The following is a 22409-nucleotide window of genomic DNA, read 5'->3' as shown; positions in this document are numbered from 1 at the left end:
CTCCTCACATTTAACTTGATCCAAACAGGGCGTTAGACGATGATCATATATACAACACATTTTGCGCATATTGTCTGAGATAATCTTCTTTTCTGTAGATTCAGAGTTCACAAATGAGTAATACAACTGGATTGAAACATAGAAACACAAATATTGACACATAAAAACCTGTCAGATAGAAAGTCAGAATGCCACTTATGCATCAAAATTGAAAAAGCTATGAAATGCTTATTTTGACCATAAAATGCCAAAATTGGTCATTTTTGCAGAAATTCTATCAAATAAAAGTTTAAGTCCTTTAGTTTTATGCTATTTGATAAATTGACACCATCAAATCATTCAGGGAAGTTGCCAAAGTACAGATTCTATATTTCCTGATTTCACCTCTTAGGTCCGAGTACACAGTTATTTCGTAGTGCATTTCTTTTAGACAATAAATGGAAATTAAAAAAATCCCACCTGCGCTTTCTCAATAATATTTTTACAGTGTGTTGTACTACTTTTGGGACAAATTATATCAAAATTATAGAAAACTTCATCGGCTCTAACTCAAAATATGGACAATTTCATGCTAAGGGGGTCTTCAAATCTTTTGACAGCTTCCGATGTGCTAATTTTTAACATTTTTCAGCTGGACCAAATCACTACTTTACTTTAAAATTCATGACCCAAATTTTTTTACAGTGTCATTTCACCCCCCTACTTACTATTTGAGTCATAAAACATGGAGAAATAAATTCGGAAGGGGTATAAAAAAAATCGACAAGTAACACACTGTCCACACTAGGGACTATATTCGTGGACAACGAAAATCAAAGGACGATAACTGTGTACCCGGACCTAATAGGGTAGAAAAAGTTGACCAATCTTAATGAAACTTGGTATGACTAAAGCTTATTAAATTATAAGACTGCTTACAAAGTTTCATGGCAATAGGATATATATTATAGACAATATGACTAATTCTATATTGAACTTTGAGTGTTAAATTTAGACGTTAAAATTGAAAATTTTCAACTATCAACAATTGAGGCTTAAAAAATTAAAATATTGCAAAAAAATACTTTTGAAATGCCTTAATATATAATATATTATGTATTGAAAGCAATAGAGTACTCATTTGATTCATCAGACTTATCATAATTATTAAAAAGTCAAATTTATATGAACCTGTGGCTAAAAATGGAGCTTTTCCAATGAAGGGGGGCCTTACATGAAGATGTAATATTTTCCAGCAATTTTAAATTTGTAAAGCTTTTTGGTTATAAATAATCCTTACATATGTATTTAATGTACTTTAAATGGAAAGAAAACTTACAAATAACATATCACATTAGCTTAAAAGGGTCTTAGGCCAAGTAAGACTGAAAATAATTTAGGGTCAATTTAGGCCGTATCACATATTTACATTTAAAAATGCATATTGAAGCTATATGAAATAAAATTTTGTGTCTTTTCTATCATTTCTATACTCAGGTGACATGATACAATAAATCTGAGCACAAAAAGACTCTTGCATTCAACTTTTTTTGCAGACAGTATGGTCTGATACAAAGATTTTTCACTTTTTAGTGAAAAACATGCATGCAATTTTAGTCTCAACAGGCTTATATTTGAACCACTTGCTATCCTACAGAAGAAAAGAAAGGTATTTTGTGACATAAAACAGGTACAAAAGACATTGTTAAGTGCTTTTTATACAAATTTAGTGAGGTCTTTATAATGGACTTCAACTTTTATGTTCCAAGCTCCTCACATTTAACTTGATCCAAACAGGGCGTTAGACGATGATCATATATACAACACATTTTGCGCATATTGTCTGAGATAATCTTCTTTTCTGTAGATTCAGAGTTCACAAATGAGTAATACAACTGGATTGAAACATAGAAACACAAATATTGACACATAAAAACCTGTCAGATAGAAAGTCAGAATGCCACTTATGCATCAAAATTGAAAAAGCTATGAAATGCTTATTTTGACCATAAAATGCCAAAATTGGTCATTTTTGCAGAAATTCTATCAAATAAAAGTTTAAGTCCTTTAGTTTTATGCTATTTGATAAATTGACACCATCAAATCATTCAGGGAAGTTGCCAAAGTACAGATTCTATATTTCCTGATTTCACCTCTTAGGTCCGAGTACACAGTTATTTCGTAGTGCATTTCTTTTAGACAATAAATGGAAATTAAAAAAATCCCACCTGCGCTTTCTCAATAATATTTTTACAGTGTGTTGTACTACTTTTGGGACAAATTATATCAAAATTATAGAAAACTTCATCGGCTCTAACTCAAAATATGGACAATTTCATGCTAAGGGGGTCTTCAAATCTTTTGACAGCTTCCGATGTGCTAATTTTTAACATTTTTCAGCTGGACCAAATCACTACTTTACTTTAAAATTCATGACCCAAATTTTTTTACAGTGTCATTTCACCCCCCTACTTACTATTTGAGTCATAAAACATGGAGAAATAAATTCGGAAGGGGTATAAAAAAAATCGACAAGTAACACACTGTCCACACTAGGGACTATATTCGTGGACAACGAAAATCAAAGGACGATAACTGTGTACCCGGACCTAATAGGGTAGAAAAAGTTGACCAATCTTAATGAAACTTGGTATGACTAAAGCTTATTAAATTATAAGACTGCTTACAAAGTTTCATGGCAATAGGATATATATTATAGACAATATGACTAATTCTATATTGAACTTTGAGTGTTAAATTTAGACGTTAAAATTGAAAATTTTCAACTATCAACAATTGAGGCTTAAAAAATTAAAATATTGCAAAAAAATACTTTTGAAATGCCTTAATATATAATATATTATGTATTGAAAGCAATAGAGTACTCATTTGATTCATCAGACTTATCATAATTATTAAAAAGTCAAATTTATATGAACCTGTGGCTAAAAATGGAGGTTTTCCAATGAAGGGGGGCCTTACATGAAGATGTAATATTTTCCAGCAATTTTAAATTTGTAAAGCTTTTTGGTTATAAATAATCCTTACATATGTATTTAATGTACTTTAAATGGAAAGAAAACTTACAAATAACATATCACATTAGCTTAAAAGGGTCTTAGGCCAAGTAAGACTGAAAATAATTTAGGGTCAATTTAGGCCGTATCACATATTTACATTTAAAAATGCATATTGAAGCTATATGAAATAAAATTTTGTGTCTTTTCTATCATTTCTATACTCAGGTGACATGATACAATAAATCTGAGCACAAAAAGACTCTTGCATTCAACTTTTTTTGCAGACAGTATGGTCTGATACAAAGATTTTTCACTTTTTAGTGAAAAACATGCATGCAATTTTAGTCTCAACAGGCTTATATTTGAACCACTTGCTATCCTACAGAAGAAAAGAAAGGTATTTTGTGACATAAAACAGGTACAAAAGACATTGTTAAGTGCTTTTTATACAAATTTAGTGAGGTCTTTATAATGGACTTCAACTTTTATGTTCCAAGCTCCTCACATTTAACTTGATCCAAACAGGGCGTTAGACGATGATCATATATACAACACATTTTGCGCATATTGTCTGAGATAATCTTCTTTTCTGTAGATTCAGAGTTCACAAATGAGTAATACAACTGGATTGAAACATAGAAACACAAATATTGACACATAAAAACCTGTCAGATAGAAAGTCAGAATGCCACTTATGCATCAAAATTGAAAAAGCTATGAAATGCTTATTTTGACCATAAAATGCCAAAATTGGTCATTTTTGCAGAAATTCTATCAAATAAAAGTTTAAGTCCTTTAGTTTTATGCTATTTGATAAATTGACACCATCAAATCATTCAGGGAAGTTGCCAAAGTACAGATTCTATATTTCCTGATTTCACCTCTTAGGTCCGAGTACACAGTTATTTCGTAGTGCATTTCTTTTAGACAATAAATGGAAATTAAAAAAATCCCACCTGCGCTTTCTCAATAATATTTTTACAGTGTGTTGTACTACTTTTGGGACAAATTATATCAAAATTATAGAAAACTTCATCGGCTCTAACTCAAAATATGGACAATTTCATGCTAAGGGGGTCTTCAAATCTTTTGACAGCTTCCGATGTGCTAATTTTTAACATTTTTCAGCTGGACCAAATCACTACTTTACTTTAAAATTCATGACCCAAATTTTTTTACAGTGTCATTTCACCCCCCTACTTACTATTTGAGTCATAAAACATGGAGAAATAAATTCGGAAGGGGTATAAAAAAAATCGACAAGTAACACACTGTCCACACTAGGGACTATATTCGTGGACAACGAAAATCAAAGGACGATAACTGTGTACCCGGACCTAATAGGGTAGAAAAAGTTGACCAATCTTAATGAAACTTGGTATGACTAAAGCTTATTAAATTATAAGACTGCTTACAAAGTTTCATGGCAATAGGATATATATTATAGACAATATGACTAATTCTATATTGAACTTTGAGTGTTAAATTTAGACGTTAAAATTGAAAATTTTCAACTATCAACAATTGAGGCTTAAAAAATTAAAATATTGCAAAAAAATACTTTTGAAATGCCTTAATATATAATATATTATGTATTGAAAGCAATAGAGTACTCATTTGATTCATCAGACTTATCATAATTATTAAAAAGTCAAATTTATATGAACCTGTGGCTAAAAATGGAGGTTTTCCAATGAAGGGGGGCCTTACATGAAGATGTAATATTTTCCAGCAATTTTAAATTTGTAAAGCTTTTTGGTTATAAATAATCCTTACATATGTATTTAATGTACTTTAAATGGAAAGAAAACTTACAAATAACATATCACATTAGCTTAAAAGGGTCTTAGGCCAAGTAAGACTGAAAATAATTTAGGGTCAATTTAGGCCGTATCACATATTTACATTTAAAAATGCATATTGAAGCTATATGAAATAAAATTTTGTGTCTTTTCTATCATTTCTATACTCAGGTGACATGATACAATAAATCTGAGCACAAAAAGACTCTTGCATTCAACTTTTTTTGCAGACAGTATGGTCTGATACAAAGATTTTTCACTTTTTAGTGAAAAACATGCATGCAATTTTAGTCTCAACAGGCTTATATTTGAACCACTTGCTATCCTACAGAAGAAAAGAAAGGTATTTTGTGACATAAAACAGGTACAAAAGACATTGTTAAGTGCTTTTTATACAAATTTAGTGAGGTCTTTATAATGGACTTCAACTTTTATGTTCCAAGCTCCTCACATTTAACTTGATCCAAACAGGGCGTTAGACGATGATCATATATACAACACATTTTGCGCATATTGTCTGAGATAATCTTCTTTTCTGTAGATTCAGAGTTCACAAATGAGTAATACAACTGGATTGAAACATAGAAACACAAATATTGACACATAAAAACCTGTCAGATAGAAAGTCAGAATGCCACTTATGCATCAAAATTGAAAAAGCTATGAAATGCTTATTTTGACCATAAAATGCCAAAATTGGTCATTTTTGCAGAAATTCTATCAAATAAAAGTTTAAGTCCTTTAGTTTTATGCTATTTGATAAATTGACACCATCAAATCATTCAGGGAAGTTGCCAAAGTACAGATTCTATATTTCCTGATTTCACCTCTTAGGTCCGAGTACACAGTTATTTCGTAGTGCATTTCTTTTAGACAATAAATGGAAATTAAAAAAATCCCACCTGCGCTTTCTCAATAATATTTTTACAGTGTGTTGTACTACTTTTGGGACAAATTATATCAAAATTATAGAAAACTTCATCGGCTCTAACTCAAAATATGGACAATTTCATGCTAAGGGGGTCTTCAAATCTTTTGACAGCTTCCGATGTGCTAATTTTTAACATTTTTCAGCTGGACCAAATCACTACTTTACTTTAAAATTCATGACCCAAATTTTTTTACAGTGTCATTTCACCCCCCTACTTACTATTTGAGTCATAAAACATGGAGAAATAAATTCGGAAGGGGTATAAAAAAAATCGACAAGTAACACACTGTCCACACTAGGGACTATATTCGTGGACAACGAAAATCAAAGGACGATAACTGTGTACCCGGACCTAATAGGGTAGAAAAAGTTGACCAATCTTAATGAAACTTGGTATGACTAAAGCTTATTAAATTATAAGACTGCTTACAAAGTTTCATGGCAATAGGATATATATTATAGACAATATGACTAATTCTATATTGAACTTTGAGTGTTAAATTTAGACGTTAAAATTGAAAATTTTCAACTATCAACAATTGAGGCTTAAAAAATTAAAATATTGCAAAAAAATACTTTTGAAATGCCTTAATATATAATATATTATGTATTGAAAGCAATAGAGTACTCATTTGATTCATCAGACTTATCATAATTATTAAAAAGTCAAATTTATATGAACCTGTGGCTAAAAATGGAGGTTTTCCAATGAAGGGGGGCCTTACATGAAGATGTAATATTTTCCAGCAATTTTAAATTTGTAAAGCTTTTTGGTTATAAATAATCCTTACATATGTATTTAATGTACTTTAAATGGAAAGAAAACTTACAAATAACATATCACATTAGCTTAAAAGGGTCTTAGGCCAAGTAAGACTGAAAATAATTTAGGGTCAATTTAGGCCGTATCACATATTTACATTTAAAAATGCATATTGAAGCTATATGAAATAAAATTTTGTGTCTTTTCTATCATTTCTATACTCAGGTGACATGATACAATAAATCTGAGCACAAAAAGACTCTTGCATTCAACTTTTTTTGCAGACAGTATGGTCTGATACAAAGATTTTTCACTTTTTAGTGAAAAACATGCATGCAATTTTAGTCTCAACAGGCTTATATTTGAACCACTTGCTATCCTACAGAAGAAAAGAAAGGTATTTTGTGACATAAAACAGGTACAAAAGACATTGTTAAGTGCTTTTTATACAAATTTAGTGAGGTCTTTATAATGGACTTCAACTTTTATGTTCCAAGCTCCTCACATTTAACTTGATCCAAACAGGGCGTTAGACGATGATCATATATACAACACATTTTGCGCATATTGTCTGAGATAATCTTCTTTTCTGTAGATTCAGAGTTCACAAATGAGTAATACAACTGGATTGAAACATAGAAACACAAATATTGACACATAAAAACCTGTCAGATAGAAAGTCAGAATGCCACTTATGCATCAAAATTGAAAAAGCTATGAAATGCTTATTTTGACCATAAAATGCCAAAATTGGTCATTTTTGCAGAAATTCTATCAAATAAAAGTTTAAGTCCTTTAGTTTTATGCTATTTGATAAATTGACACCATCAAATCATTCAGGGAAGTTGCCAAAGTACAGATTCTATATTTCCTGATTTCACCTCTTAGGTCCGAGTACACAGTTATTTCGTAGTGCATTTCTTTTAGACAATAAATGGAAATTAAAAAAATCCCACCTGCGCTTTCTCAATAATATTTTTACAGTGTGTTGTACTACTTTTGGGACAAATTATATCAAAATTATAGAAAACTTCATCGGCTCTAACTCAAAATATGGACAATTTCATGCTAAGGGGGTCTTCAAATCTTTTGACAGCTTCCGATGTGCTAATTTTTAACATTTTTCAGCTGGACCAAATCACTACTTTACTTTAAAATTCATGACCCAAATTTTTTTACAGTGTCATTTCACCCCCCTACTTACTATTTGAGTCATAAAACATGGAGAAATAAATTCGGAAGGGGTATAAAAAAAATCGACAAGTAACACACTGTCCACACTAGGGACTATATTCGTGGACAACGAAAATCAAAGGACGATAACTGTGTACCCGGACCATTTAAGCATTGTGTGGCTTTGAAACGTTATAAACACAGCAAATTCAAACCAGAAATTATTTCGGGACATGTTCAATTGATATATAAAACTTTCTTTTATGAAATTGTTCATACATTTTGACGGTCATTCCGAAAGTGGCAACCAACGACCTATAAATTGTAACATTGAAAGATGTTTTTCAAGATCTGTGATTTTTGTTACAGAAGTTCAATTTTTACCGGAAAGAGGATACCGATAACCAATTTAGAATAGCATAATACATTTAATTTAATAACGTATGACCTTTTACAAAAATGTTCCCCCCTTTTTTCAATAAAAAAATGACAAGGGTACAAATACTGTCCATAAACATTATTGACATCAAATGAGGTCTTATTAAAAAAATCGGACCTAATGGCATTGAACCATCATGGCCTTACAGATTATTCCACACAAAAAGTGAACCGGAAAAAAGTCATGGAAGTCCAGTCTTTTACTGTACCAATTACATAATACATTCACATAATTACAAAATAATCGAGCACTTTCAACAATTTGTTCAATGACATATAAGCGACACAGGATCTTTCACGATCTCAAAATTGCGATACCCGATCTTTCACGATCTTAAATATCAAATTTATACACATATTCCAATATTATTTACTTTTTGATTAAGCTACGTCAAAAATCATTTTCAGAGCCGTTTGAAACATTAATATGAGAGACATTGTTCAGAAAATAGTAATTTAATCATTCATATAATGAAAAAAATCATGTGTGTTTACATTTTTTATGTCATTGAAATATCGAAGAGCAATCTGCCATTTGTTGTTTTGTAAAAACGGTGATATTTAAAACTCTGATTTTTTAGATACTTCTGTTCATTTTGACAGACAGTTTTATTTTTGTTCAGTCTGCGACATTTATGTCTAGCGATCCTTGATTCCGTCCTCTGCATCAGCGTCGGCGTCGGCGTCGGCGGTGTAAAAATTTAGGTTCAGTCTGTGGTTAGTTTTTTTAGACATCAATAAATTTGTCAAACCTTCATTGAATTTTATGAAATTTGGTCAGAAGCTTGTTTATGACCAGAGCAAAAGTTTGAAAATATTTCTTTTTATTTTTCTGTATTTTACTGATAAATGGACTTAGTTTTTTTTACAGTTAACATTCAGATTCAGGCTGAGGTTAAAGTTTTTCAGTCATCAATTACTTTGTCAAATCTTCATGGAATCTTATATAGTTTGAACAGAAGCTTGTTTATGACCAAAATATAGTATCCATACTATATATATTATTATTAAAAATATTCATTTTCATTTTTCCGTATTTTACTGATAAATGGACTTAGTTTATTTTTTACAAATATATACAGTCTAGGGTTAAAGTTTGTTACACATCCATTACTTTGTCAAACCTTCATAGAATTTTATGAAACTTTGGCAGAAGTTTTTTTATGATTAAGAGATAATGTTTGAAGCAAACTTTTGAAAATATATTTTCATTTTCAGTTTTTTTCTGATAGACGGACTTAGTTTTTTACAGTTTACATTTACAGACAGTCTGGGATTAATGTTTTTTACATGATAAATTTGTAAACTTTCATGGATTGTTATGAAACTTGGACAGAAGCTTATCTTCAAGACCAAGAAATAGCATCTAAAGAAAAAAATTAGAATTTTTTTTCTTCAATTCTGTATTTTACTGATAAATGGACTCATTTTGTAAGTAAATATTACATTTTTACACTGACAGCAGCAATCGTAGGCGAGACACAGGTTCCGTGGAACCCCTTATAATTTTTTCAAAAAATTTGTCCTAATAATTCAATAAATTAAATTATCCATTGACTTTGCATGTGCCTTCACGATCGCATACCAGATCTTTCACAATCGTATCGCAATACTTGACCACCGTTACTTATTCTTTCACGATCATTTTTCTCGATATACCGAATGACAACCGTAACATGAACTTTAACTTATTTCAGAGTGCAGAAATAGAACGTCTATTTTCACTTTGCTGATGGGGGTTTACAGAATAGAGAATAATGGGCAAAACATATAAAAAATTGATAAAAATTGACCAAAAAATAAAGAATAGAGAATAATGAGATGTTAAAATATAATGATTAGAGAATAATGGGTTAAAAGTGCAAAGATTAGAGAAAAAGGGCTTAAAAATTAAAGAATATAGAAAGGAAGGACCCCTCATCCAGACCCTCATATATATCTGTGTGTAAAATGGCGGTTTGTTTTATAAGAACCATTGTTATTATAATTAAAAGTCCAATAATTCAAGATTAAAAGGTTAATATAGAAAAGCTTTTCATAGTTCGTATGTAAACATGGATTTGTACGTCATCGTGTGGGTTTTCCACATAAGATAGGCCAAGGAATGTATATTTTTACGTACGTTTAAAGCGTTACTTACGTAAATGTGTATTTTTTTTTATCAACCATTTATAATATTTAGTGGTCCAGATAACTGTGAAGACAGTGTTACATTCTCCTAATAAAATCATAAGAATCAACCAACTTTAGAATAACGCAATATAATAATTCAATAGGAAAACCTATTTCATTATTCATCTGTTACATCATTTAAGATCAGATCATTTTTAGATATATAACAAGTGTGGACACAGATCAGTGTGGATAGCACATGTACGTTTGTATGTTTGACAATATTTTCTTGGTTTCTGACAACAACAAAAAAATCTGTGATTTTTTTCCCCATAGTGTTCTATGTTAAACTGTGTCGTTTATTCAATATTTGGTTTTATGTTCAAGACTGTCATGGTGCATGGAGACACTATTTGTATGGATTACCAAATGATTCTGTTAAATACGTTCCCCATCTTTGTTTTTGGATAACAGAAAAAACTCAAACTTAGTAGAGAAACAGATTAGGTGCATTTCTGCATGATGTGATTTTAGTATGCAAAATGATTGTTTGTTGTTCTCATATGGTTCTATTTATGTCCGTTGTGGTGGTAATGTCTTACTTGAATCTGTAAATTAGTGACAGATTTTGTTTAAATTTTCGAAATTGTTTCTTAGAAGATGTCTAATAGTTCTAAGTAATGATAATACCTAGCATGCACATGGGACTTGATGAGCTTGAAAGTACACTTCTGTTGTATCAAACATGTTTTTAATTCTTTCTTTGGAAATGGCTTCTTCTTAAGAGTCTTAAAGGCCTGGTTGAAGTTATAGAAAAGAGAAAATTTTACCAGTAAGAAATAGTTTTGAAAACATGGTAATCCAATTTATTTTTAGATATATAATCAGAGGTAGCTGTGTAATACCTTGATAATGATGTGCGATGTAACGTCCAGTTGCAAGTTAAATGTATATTCGGGACAATTGCATGTTAATGTTATATGAATAGGAAACCTGGTTTGTACTTGACTGCTGAGCAGGATTTGTTACGTGCTGCTTCATAACGTAACAGTCCACAGGAAGACATGTCACCCAACCCGGACACTATAATTCTGACTAGAGGCCGATCAGTGTTTGCTCTTATTCCTAAATGCTGCGTACTAGCTGGAGAAGTAGCAAACTCCAAATTTCGAGTCTTTCGTTTAATCCGGCCGGAGATTGAAACAACAACTTCTCACAGTCGAGACAATCAAGCTAAGGCGAGACCACCGAGGTGGTATGATTGACTGTTGTTGTTTCTGTAAAGGAATAAGATATAAGAGATTTTTTTTTCTAAAGAATTGATTTCTAACAAATTGCATCCAACCTTTTGGGAAATTATCCAAACATTGCTAAGAATTTAACAAAAGTAATACAATGAAATTTATCAAAAACTTTATTACATACACAGCCATTGCTTGTCAATTGTTATATTGAAAAAATACTGTTGAAATAACATTATGTTGCAATTGTTTCTGTACCAATTACGAATTTGTACAATTAATCTCTTTTCTGATCAGTGATCCTCGAGACCATAACATTTGAAAACAAAAAGATAATTAAATGTTTAAGAGCTGATAAAAACAAAAAAAGACCAAAGATATAGCCAACCTAGGACAAGGAAGAAGAGCTTTGCAAATGAGATATACATTCCTTAAATAATTATTTCTTCTTCAAAACTTCAAAATGTAAAATATTTTACTGTGATAATCATCATATCTATATTTAGACACTCTTTAAATTTATATTTATTTTACTCCTATCCTTTTCCACAAAGATGTAGGGAGAACAAAAAAGTTCTTTTCTGTTTTCTCATAAATTATCATCAAGATAACTAGGAATTTTCGTACAAAATTGCAAAATTAATGGAACATGAAAATATAAAAAAACCTATTAAAAAGTGGAATAAGCATAAAAAAATCATAATGAACATAAATTTCTTAAAAAGTGATTTCCCTTCTGGTTGCATTCAACTGGTAAAATTGGTTTTTTTTTAATGAGGAACATATACATCATTTCTCTCTCTCAAGACAATTACCGAGGGAAACAATGCTATATTTTGGACTCCATTTCACAATGTAGCTGCTATTTCTACAAACTGGAGTACTAGCTATAGTAAACGAAAATTCATGCAATTGATTATCAAATGTCTGAAAAATTATGTCAGATCCAATCGGCATTTTTGACAGATATCAGTAACAATTATGTGCCATGTAATCAATTTAGATTCCTTAAAGCCCCACATTTTAAATTGGTGACTTCTTAATTAAGATAACACTCTTTAGATGTTTTTGCTTGCATTTTATTGGGTATTTTTTCAGGGTATCACTCAATGGATTTTACATCACAAAGTAAATTATTTGGTTTTGAAACACCAACACGAGTAGAACCATTATCAACAGATGAAGCAATGAATTTAGGGACAAAATTGCTTGGAGAAGTATTAGTTTATGGAGTCTCTGCATCATTTCTGCTTTATGAATACCACAAGTCGTCACCAAAAGAAAAGATCAAGGAGGAAAATAGACAGAATGAAAAAATAGAGCTTCAAGGAAAAATACAGGAATATTGGGAGATAACAGAAACAGAAATAGAAAATCTTAGAAGCAAAATATTTGAACTGGAGGCCAAAAATCGCCATTAAGAATATACACTGACCTCTCAAAAATCAAGATAATTTTCGATACAAGAAACTATTCTTATATATTTTGGTGCCTATAATCTTTTACATGTATGGTTTTCGAAAATTATTTAACCAATCTTTAAAACTAGTGCCACAAAACGTTTACTGAAGCATTAAGTAGTCATCAATGTTGTTAGGATCGACTTTTTTTCGTAACAATATTCTATCATATTTATTATAGACAGAGACACAGAGAAGTATTTGTAACTGCCGTTTAATAATTAGCCTTTTTACGATACCCTCCTCAAACAAAAGTTTGGGGGTGAATATAGAAATCACCATGCCTTTTTGTTTATACATTTGTATATTTGTGCGTCTGTCGTTCCAATGCATGAAACTGCAACTCTTCATTGACGACTAGTCAAGTATGATGAAACTTGACACAATTGAAGAACACTACCCGAGGATGTGCAATCAGGAAAAATTATCCTAGTTCTTATGCCTAGTTTTTGATCGGATACTCTTCGTTTCTCTGAACCAATTATAAAATTGAGAATGGAAATGGGGAATGTGTCAAAGAGACAACAACCCGACCATAGAACAGACAACAGCAGAAGGTCACCAACAGGTCTTCAATGCCACGAGAAATTCCCGCACCCGGAGGCGTCCTTCAGCTGGCCCCTAAACAAATATATATACTAGTTCAGTGATAATGAACGCCATACTAAACTCCAAATTGTACACAAGAAACTAAAATTAAAAATAATACAAGACTAACAAAGGCTAGAGGCTCCTGACTTGGGACAGGCGCAAAAATGCGGCGGGGTTAAACATGTTTATGAGATCTCAACCCTCTCCCTATACCTCTAGCCAATGTAGAAAAGTAAACGCATAACAATACGCACATTAAAATTCAGTTCAAGAGAAGTTCGAGTCTGATGTCAGAAGATGTAACCAAAGAAAATGAACAAAATGCCAATAATACATCAATAACAACAGACTACTAGCAGTTAACTGACATGCCAGCTCCAGACTTCAATTAAACTGATTGAAAGATTATGTCTTCATCATATGAATATCAGGCACAATCCTTCCCGTTAGGGGTTTAGTATCATACCATCATAACATATATGAGAAGAACATAACCCGTGTCATGCCAACAACTGGTTTTTAAATAAATGTGTTTAGTGCCGATGCAAAGACCCTATAAGTGAATCAATATTAACGCCAAAATATGCAATCTTTAATGACCTGACAACAGTATCGTAACTATATCCCTTCTTAATAAGTCTGTTTAAAGGTTTTGTTAGCTTCAGAGGTGAATACTGACATTTTTGTGCTTTATAAAGAATATTTCCATAAAAAATTGGATGTGAAATACCTGAACGTATAAGAAGTCTGCATGTTGAGCTATATTTACGAATGATGTCCTTATACCGATGATAAAATTTAGTAAATGTTTTGACTAGTTTGTGATATCGAAAACCCTGGTGTAATAATTTTTCAGTAATACATAAATTTCTCTCGTTAAAATCTGAAACATTGTTACATACACGAGCGAATCGTACAAGTTGAGATATATAAACACCGTAAGATGGTGACAAGGGAACGTCACCATCTAAAAAAAGATAATTAACGATAGGAAATGAAAAATCATCTCTTTTATCATATATTTTAGTATTAAGCTTTCCATTAGTGATATAGATATCAAGATCGAGGAAAGGGCAGTGGTCATTGTTAGTATTAGCTTTATTTAAAGTAAGTTCAACAGGATAAATTTCTTTAGTATACATACTGAAGTCGTCATTATTGAGAGCCAAAATATCATCCAAATATCTAAAAGTATTATTAAATTTGTGTATCAGATGTTGTTTCGATGGGTCTTTGCTGATTTTTGTCATAAATTGTAACTCATAGCAATACAAAAAAAGGTCCGCAATAAGTGGTGCACAGTTAGTCCCCATTGGAATTCCGATAACCTGACGATATACGGAATCTGCCTGCCAAATCCATGACATGACCTTATATTAATATAACCTTGACTTCGTTTTACTGGATTATTGGTAAATTTTAAGTTCTTGTGAAGTAGTCAGTTTCTCATATATTATAAGATATAGGAAAATGCATTTTCAAGGTTCATATGACTGTGTTTAGTTTTCTCAGATACCATTAGACTTAGGTCAACTATATTTCGAGTATATTTAAATGATTTTACAGTGTATATGTCTGTCTGACAGGGTTAATCTGTCCTTGACATCATTTTCCTGGTCCATTGGGCAATAATAATTATTGATGTTAAGTCCTTATCTCAGATACTAAAATTAATAGAAAATTTGATTACACAATTACCGAACTCCAATGTATATTCAAAAAGGGAAGTTTATAAAACCTGACTAAATCACACGTCAGAATATACTAACCAACGGAACGAGTGGAAAACAACTGTCATATTCTAGACTTGGTACAGGCATTTTTCGAGGAAAATTGTGTGTTAAACCTAGTTTTATAGCTAGCTAAACCTCCCACTTATATAACAGTTGTTTTGCAATTCCTGTTATGTTGACAAAATTGAGTGAGCAACCCAAACAGACGTAAATAATATGTAAACTATGTTTTGGTGTATGGAATGATTGCAAAGTGTACATATCTGGCAGGTATTGTCTGACATGAAAGTCATTGATTTCATTTTCATGGTTAATATAAAAAGAAGATGTGGTATGATTGCCCATGACAACTCTCAACAAGAGACCAAATGATACAGAAATTAACAACTCTAGGTCACCGTTCGTCCTTCAACAATGAGCAAAGCCCATACCGCAAAGTCAGCTATAAAAGGCCCGGAAATGACAAATGTAAAATAATTCAAACGAGAAAACTAACGGCCTAATTTATGTACAAAATAATGAACGAAAAACAAATATGTAACACAGCAACAAGCGACAGGCTCCTGACTTGAGACAGGCACATACAGAATGTGGCGGGGTTAAGACCGTTTCTCATATCCTATCAGCAATAGGTCCAATAGGTTGACATTACGTTTTCCTCGTCGTTTCTCAGATACTATAAGCAACTTTTTTTTTGGTGTATGGGGTGACTGTCGACATTGTTACTTGTAATGAAACCTTTATCTCAAGATAATGCTTGCTTTATTTTATTTTGCCTAAGAAGCTCCTATACGGAGTTTGCCTCGTATAAATAAAGGGACAAGTCTTAAAGAAGAGGAGCACAGTTGGTTCCATTGGGAATGCCAAAAGTTTGATAAAAAAAAAACATCCTAACGTAAAAAAGTTGCTTTTATCCAAGAAATCAAATATCATGATAAAATCAGTTTGAGAGAATTTTTTGTTTGAATCAGAGGTGAGCGATACCAAACAGATATTCAAACTCACATTACGAAAACAAACTGACAATGCTATGGTAAGAAACAACAAGAGTGCACACGCTGAAATGTCTCGCCTTCTTTATTAATCATTGATATTATGTTTATAGTCCTAAATATAAAGCTTTACTACAACTATCACATAAACTTAACATGATCCAAGAAAATGAGGTCAAGGTCATATAAACCAAACAAGAAATACATGTACACCATACAATCATTCAATACACTGAATATAGCTGACATATTGCTTATAGTTTCTAAGAATCCGACTTAACCCAGAAAACTAAACATTGACCAATGAACCATGAAAATGAGGTCAAGGTCAGATGAACCATGCCAGGCAGACATGTACAGCTTACAATTCTTCCATACAAGAAACATCGTTGACTTATTGGTCATAGTTTAAAGAAAAACAGACCAAAACACAAAAACTTAACACTGAGCAATGAACCGTGAAAATGAGGTCAAGGTCAAATAAAATCTGTGAGACTGACATGTACATTATAAAATATTTCCATATACCAAATATAGTTGACCTATTGCATATAGTATAAGAAAAAAAGACCAAATCTCAAAAACTTAACTTTGACCACTGAACCATGAAAATGAGGTCAAGGTCAGATGACACACTTCCAGTTAGACATGTACACCTTACAGTCCCTCCATACACCAATTATACTAGACCTATTGCCTATAGTATCTGAGATATAGACTACCACCAAAACTTAACCTTGTTCACTGATCCATGAAATGAGGTCGAGGTCAAGTGAAAACTGACTGACGGGCATGAGGACCTTGCAAGGTAGGCACATACCACATATAGTTATCCTATTACTCATAATAAGAGAGAAATTAACATTACAAAAAATCTTAACGTTTTTTTCAAGTAGTCACTGAACCATGAAAATGAGGGCAAGGACAATGGACATGTGACAGACGGAAACTTCGTAATATGAGGCATCTATATACAAAGTATGAAGCATCCAGGTCTTCCACCTTCTAAAGTATAAAGCTTTTAAGAAGTTAGCTAACGCCGCCGCCGCCGCCGGATCACTATCCCTATGTCGAGCTTTCTGCAACAAAAGTTGTAGGCTCGACAAAAACTTCCTAAAGACAAACAACTGTCTACAAAACACAGCACAGAAAACTAAAGACTGAGCAATACGAAGCAAATCAAAAACTTTGGGTGATCTCATGTGCTTCTGAAGGGTGAGAAGATCCTGATCCACATGTATCACGCAGCGTGCTACTGATGTTAGTACAAACCCGGTGATAAGTCTAATTCAGTAGGTCACATGCGAGGAAAAGAGGACGGGACTGTGGTTAAGACAATTGGTACATACACATCTTCCTATATCTATTCTTTAACGGTCAACCAACTCGTAATGGGTTCCGAAAAAACTTTCAAAGGGAAAAATCTTGAAATCCTGCAAAATTTTTCAAAATTTGTCCATACCAAGTGCACATCTTCATTGCACGTTGAAAACTATAAAGAAGTTGATTGTGCAATAAAAGTAAACCTTCCAAGACAAAACATAGAAAAACAACCAAAAGACTAAAGTGCTGAATATTTAAAGTTTATCTCCATAACGCTATATTTGTTTTCATTTTCATTTTAAATGTTTTATTAATATTTGACGATGTCAAATGAACTAATCTAGATATACACGTGTAGTTTACGATCACCCCACACACCAAATAAAGTTGCTTATAGTATCTGTCGACATTGGTACTTGTAATTAAACCGTTATCTCATAGACATTATTGAATTTATTCATGATCATATAAGCAGACAAATATTTAAATTAACCCTTTCAATACCACAGTAGTTTTACATTGAGATCACTGTAAAAATTTAATGATTAAACAGTTTAACTTTGAGGAGTTTGGGATCAAAACTATTGATTTAAACAAAAATTAAACGAAGCATCATCTTAATTCCAGCAAATAGAGAATTAGATGATCAACTCTTATTCATATCATTTTTTTTAATTTCCTGAATATGTAATTGAATTATGAACTGTTCAACTACTGAACTGTTCAGTTAGAAATTCAGAAAATGTGATATTCTGATATGAGGCAACTGTATAACTTCATTTTGTAAATCTACACCCATGAAGATCGACCTTTTAATATCAATTAAAATGCCTTTTCAAAACTTTTGCTTGAAGTTTTCTGATATTTTTCTTGAATGTACAGAGCTATTGAACGTGTGCTAACGAAAAAAGCAAGGACTTAAAAATCATAAGATATCAAGAGATTAACATTTTTAAAATAATATGAATGTGTCAGTGCATGCAAAATGCATCCTTTAAGACACGCATAACTGTTTGTATAAAGAAACCAGAACAATTAATTGTATTGCTTATTCAAAGTGTATTTATTATGCTATAAGGTAGGCAGAGAACATAATGTAGTGGCCCTCACTGCTGTAAAGATAAGAATGATTACTGTCACCGCCTCTTACAGTTAATTTGTCCCCTTTCTTTAAATGTAACACAATATTAGCAGTAGCTTCACTATAGCCAGTGCCAGGGTACAATCCAACCGTCCTTGTCTCATTCTGCCAAATGTTAGCATAAACAGTTTTTCCTTCTACTGACATGACTGTAGTAGATACATGGTACAGTCCTTCCCTTGAAGCTATGAAAATTCCCGTGTTAGGATCATAGTGATTTCCATTGTTTGTCCAAACTTTTTCGAACTTCACAATTTCTTTGTCATTGATATTCTTGGTATATGATAAGGATGCAGTAAAGGCTGGAATATATCTCCAATTTCTGGTGTTTTTAAAATCTATTGGAATACAGAAATCAAGATTTAACACCAAATTTTTTATACACTGCTTTTCTGAAAGTTACATTTCACATGTCTTAAAAAGTAAAATCACAAAAATACCGAATTCCGAGGAAAATTCAAAATGGAAAGTCCCTTATCAAATGGCAAAATCAAAAGCTCAAACACATCAAACGAATGGATAACAAACTGTCATGTTCCTGACTTGGTACAGATATTTGCTAGTTGCCATTGCATTGTCAGTTTGTTCTTGGTACAGAAGACCATAATTCATGAGTGTGCATTAAAGTGACAGTAGCATTTCGATGTTTAATTCTCAAAAATCGATATGAAAGAATCGTGACTGATTTTTCTATGAAGGTTAATGGAGAATATCCGTTTCATTTCTCTTGAATTAATCCTATTGTAACTGTAGTGAATTTCTTATTTCTAACTTAAAAGATGACTTAAAAATCTCTGCCATTGTAGTAAGACTGAAAGAGGTAGGGCCAATTTCCCCTGAATTTTTTTCACAGAAGGGCCAATTTCAAAAAGTGCTTAAAGAATAAAATTTACGATAAAAACATGAAATAAAAATGTTTTTTGGTCAATATCTCGATTTTTATGTATTATGTTATGTCTGGAAAATAGTTAATTTAACCTCCAAAAAAGGATGAAAGTCAAATATGCGGAATTTACCGTGTTTTTAGGTTGGAAAAACAGGGAATCCCCCTAGAAGGACACTTCAAACCAAAACAAAGTTATGTTTTTTGTTGTTGTTGTAATTTATACAACTTTTCTCCTCAAAAATGAAATTGGTTTAGTGTGTCCTTAATACCTAAAAAACAACTTTTTTAATAAAAAGTGAAACATCACTAAATTTTACCTATATAGCTGCTTAATATCGATTTAGTTTTCAAGAGTCGCCGTGGCTCCATCGGTAGCGCTTAAAACTGTAAATAATGAATTGTTTTTAAGATGGGGTTCAAATCTCACGGTAATTTTTCTCATTTTTTATGTTGAAATATTAAAATGTTATGTTTCTATCACCTTTTTTTCGGATGTTTGTTTAATTCAAAGAGTCACACTGAAATAGGTGCTTGTACATATATATATAACACGAGAATTGAATAGTTCACTGAATATAGAAAATGATAGTACGAGTGGGGCATCCTTGTACTATGGACACATTCTTGTTTAATATTTTGTTAGTTTTAAGTTAAACAAAGCTGTGAAATACTGTACGCTACAAATCACCTACCAACATTAACACGTTAACTGAAGCACCATTTTTTTTAATACAAAAATAATTTTGAATATCTATTAGTTGACAATTCATATTTTAATGCTTCTCAGGGGCATTTACAAACAAAGTCATTTTTTTTTTTAGAATATTGTAATCTCTTTAAAACTCGATATCACTACCTTCAAATATTATATTTATTGTAGCTTTATGGAGATTTTTACATTCCAGCCTTCTCAAATTAGCGAAAGATTTCGATGACGATGTGGTTTTTTCCCAGTTTTCTACTAACTATCAATATTGGTTTAGTTAACAAAAAAAAAATCAATAGTCTTGGCCTTGAATATTGTAGGAATACCTGTTCAACGTATGAAAATAGATGATGTGACGTGTTTTCATATACTATAATTAGTATCTATCGGGCTATTTAAAAACATGATTTACCTAGCTAATCAAATGAAAAAAACTCACGGGAAAATGGCCCTACCTCTTTCTAATTTAACTGTATTATTCCTCTGAATTTAGCTTCAGTATCTAAATTAGTTAATTTCTAGTAATAATTAAGTTATATTGATTTGTTATTAAGGCTAACTAATAAACCTAACAGACTGTTGATAAGAAATGCTGAAAAGCATTAACTTTAAAATTTCCTAAAATCTGACAAACTGATGGTAAAGATCAAAAACAACAAAAAGACTCCACCAGTATATCTAGTTTCACATTGTCTCATCGCCTGAGGAAATCCCCAGACTAATTATATTCAGAAAAAAAATCATCATTTAAAGCATACCATTACAATATTCATATATAAAAAGTAAAATTAAAAATTTACTTTGAGTAGTATACGATATGAATGAAAGTGAAATAGCACAAAGGCAAGTAGTGCTTGTTTTCAAATTCATTAAAACTTTAAAAATCTGCACCCCCTTCTTTACTTAAAGGCCAGCTCATGTAAAATAATCGTTTATATAACTTACCAGCTCCTCCTTTATATTTAACTAACATTGTCAAAAGGTCTTCAACTACTGCATTATCTGCATAAAAAAGTTTTCAATAAATAAATACTAGTCATTGACAATCCTGAAACGAAAAGTGAATTATTTCATTAAGCAAAGTTAAATGTACCAATACAACCACTAAGACGTAATGCTATCATAATCATTATAACGTGCTTTCTAGATAAAACACTTATTCACATTGATAAACTGATTGGATTTTGTTGAAGTCCAGTGGCAAATATTTCATGAATGGTTTAGGAATAGAACACATTAACAATTAATACTATAGGTTAGTTAACCACAATGAAGGGCAGAAAATTTGGACTGCAACTGGTAAATAAATTATCATAGATACTAGGATTTGAATTTTGTACGCCAGGCGCGCATTTCGTTTTCAAAAGGCTCAGCGGTGACGATCTCATAAAAAAGTTAAAAAGGCCAAACAAAGAACAAAGTTGAAGAGCATTGGGGAATAAATGAGTTAAAAAAGGGACAGAAATTTACTTGTCCAACAAGTCACTAAGGAATCAACGACCTCCTTTAAAAAGAAGTTGCATGGTTCTTAAACGCGTAGAGATCCAAGCATCAGATGAAACATATATTTTTAAACAAAACAAACTATTTGAACAATGTGTACTGTCTTAAAATACTACATTTTAAAGTTGAATAATAAACCTACCAAGTTTTGGACTGCAGTCGGCTGTAGCCATAATCATCAGTTGAAAGAAAGCAAGTCCAAAAGTAAACATCATTTTCTTTCTTTATAGGGTTAGTAACACTGTTCATACATTGAAACACACAACTCCTTTAATGTATGAATTCTTGAGAATGTTGACACTAACTAATTTTCATTTCGATTGCATGACTACATTTCATTTGTAATTCAATATGGTTAATTGCTTTTTATCGTGATGCTTTTGAAACAGATTTTTAACAACCTCAACTAAGCTGCAAAACTGTTTTAGTCAAAAGTATGTTTCAATACACAGTATTTTATATAATGTTATAACATTAATGGTACCAATATAACTGCACCAGACAATCAATTTCTACTCAAAATATCCGTTAGTTCATGACAGTACCAAAGTACTGTCAATAAGGCTTCGTAATCAACCCAGTGGTAATAAACTATTAATAACATTTAAGGTACCA

At 31.7% G+C, this 22409-nt stretch overlaps 2 protein-coding genes across 2 annotated transcripts in view; one reads left to right on the top strand and one right to left on the bottom strand.

The window, feature by feature from the left end:
- The window catches only part of LOC127736995 (putative OPA3-like protein CG43998), a 133645-nt gene extending 120703 nt beyond the window's left edge, over window positions 1–12942 (top strand). The window contains exon 2 of the mRNA XM_052247551.1: window positions 12558–12942. Within this exon, the coding sequence (XP_052103511.1) occupies window positions 12558–12880 (323 nt within the window). The 3' untranslated portion in view covers window positions 12881–12942. The remainder of the gene's footprint in view (window positions 1–12557) is intronic.
- A 5661-nt stretch (window positions 12943–18603) lies between these two features.
- LOC127738646 (complement C1q-like protein 3) lies at window positions 18604–22021 on the bottom strand. The gene is made up of 3 exons (XM_052249971.1): window positions 21937–22021; window positions 21237–21293; window positions 18604–19037 (listed from the first exon to the last, which is right to left on the bottom strand). Exons 1-3 carry the CDS (start codon window positions 22007–22009, stop codon window positions 18625–18627), a joined length of 543 nt encoding a protein of 180 aa, XP_052105931.1. The 5' UTR covers window positions 22010–22021; the 3' UTR covers window positions 18604–18624.
- Window positions 22022–22409: the final 388 nt, after the last annotated feature.

Source organism: Mytilus californianus, unplaced genomic scaffold (genome assembly GCF_021869535.1).
Source record: "Mytilus californianus isolate M0D057914Y unplaced genomic scaffold, xbMytCali1.0.p SCAF_4, whole genome shotgun sequence".
NCBI lineage: Eukaryota > Metazoa > Mollusca > Bivalvia > Mytilida > Mytilidae > Mytilus > Mytilus californianus.
Note: the sequence above shows the minus strand (reverse complement) of the source record. Positions and strands in the feature narration are given on the sequence as shown.

Coding starts and splice junctions, on each gene's coding strand:
- LOC127738646 (XM_052249971.1), bottom strand. CDS start 22,009: ATGATGTTTACTTTTGGACTTGCTTTCTTTCAACTGATGATTATGGCT. Junction 21,294..21,936: donor CGACTGCAGTCCAAAACTTG/GTAGGTTTATTA, acceptor TTTTTTATGCAG/ATAATGCAGTAGTTGAAGAC. Junction 19,038..21,236: donor TAAATATAAAGGAGGAGCTG/GTAAGTTATATA, acceptor GTATTCCAATAG/ATTTTAAAAACACCAGAAAT.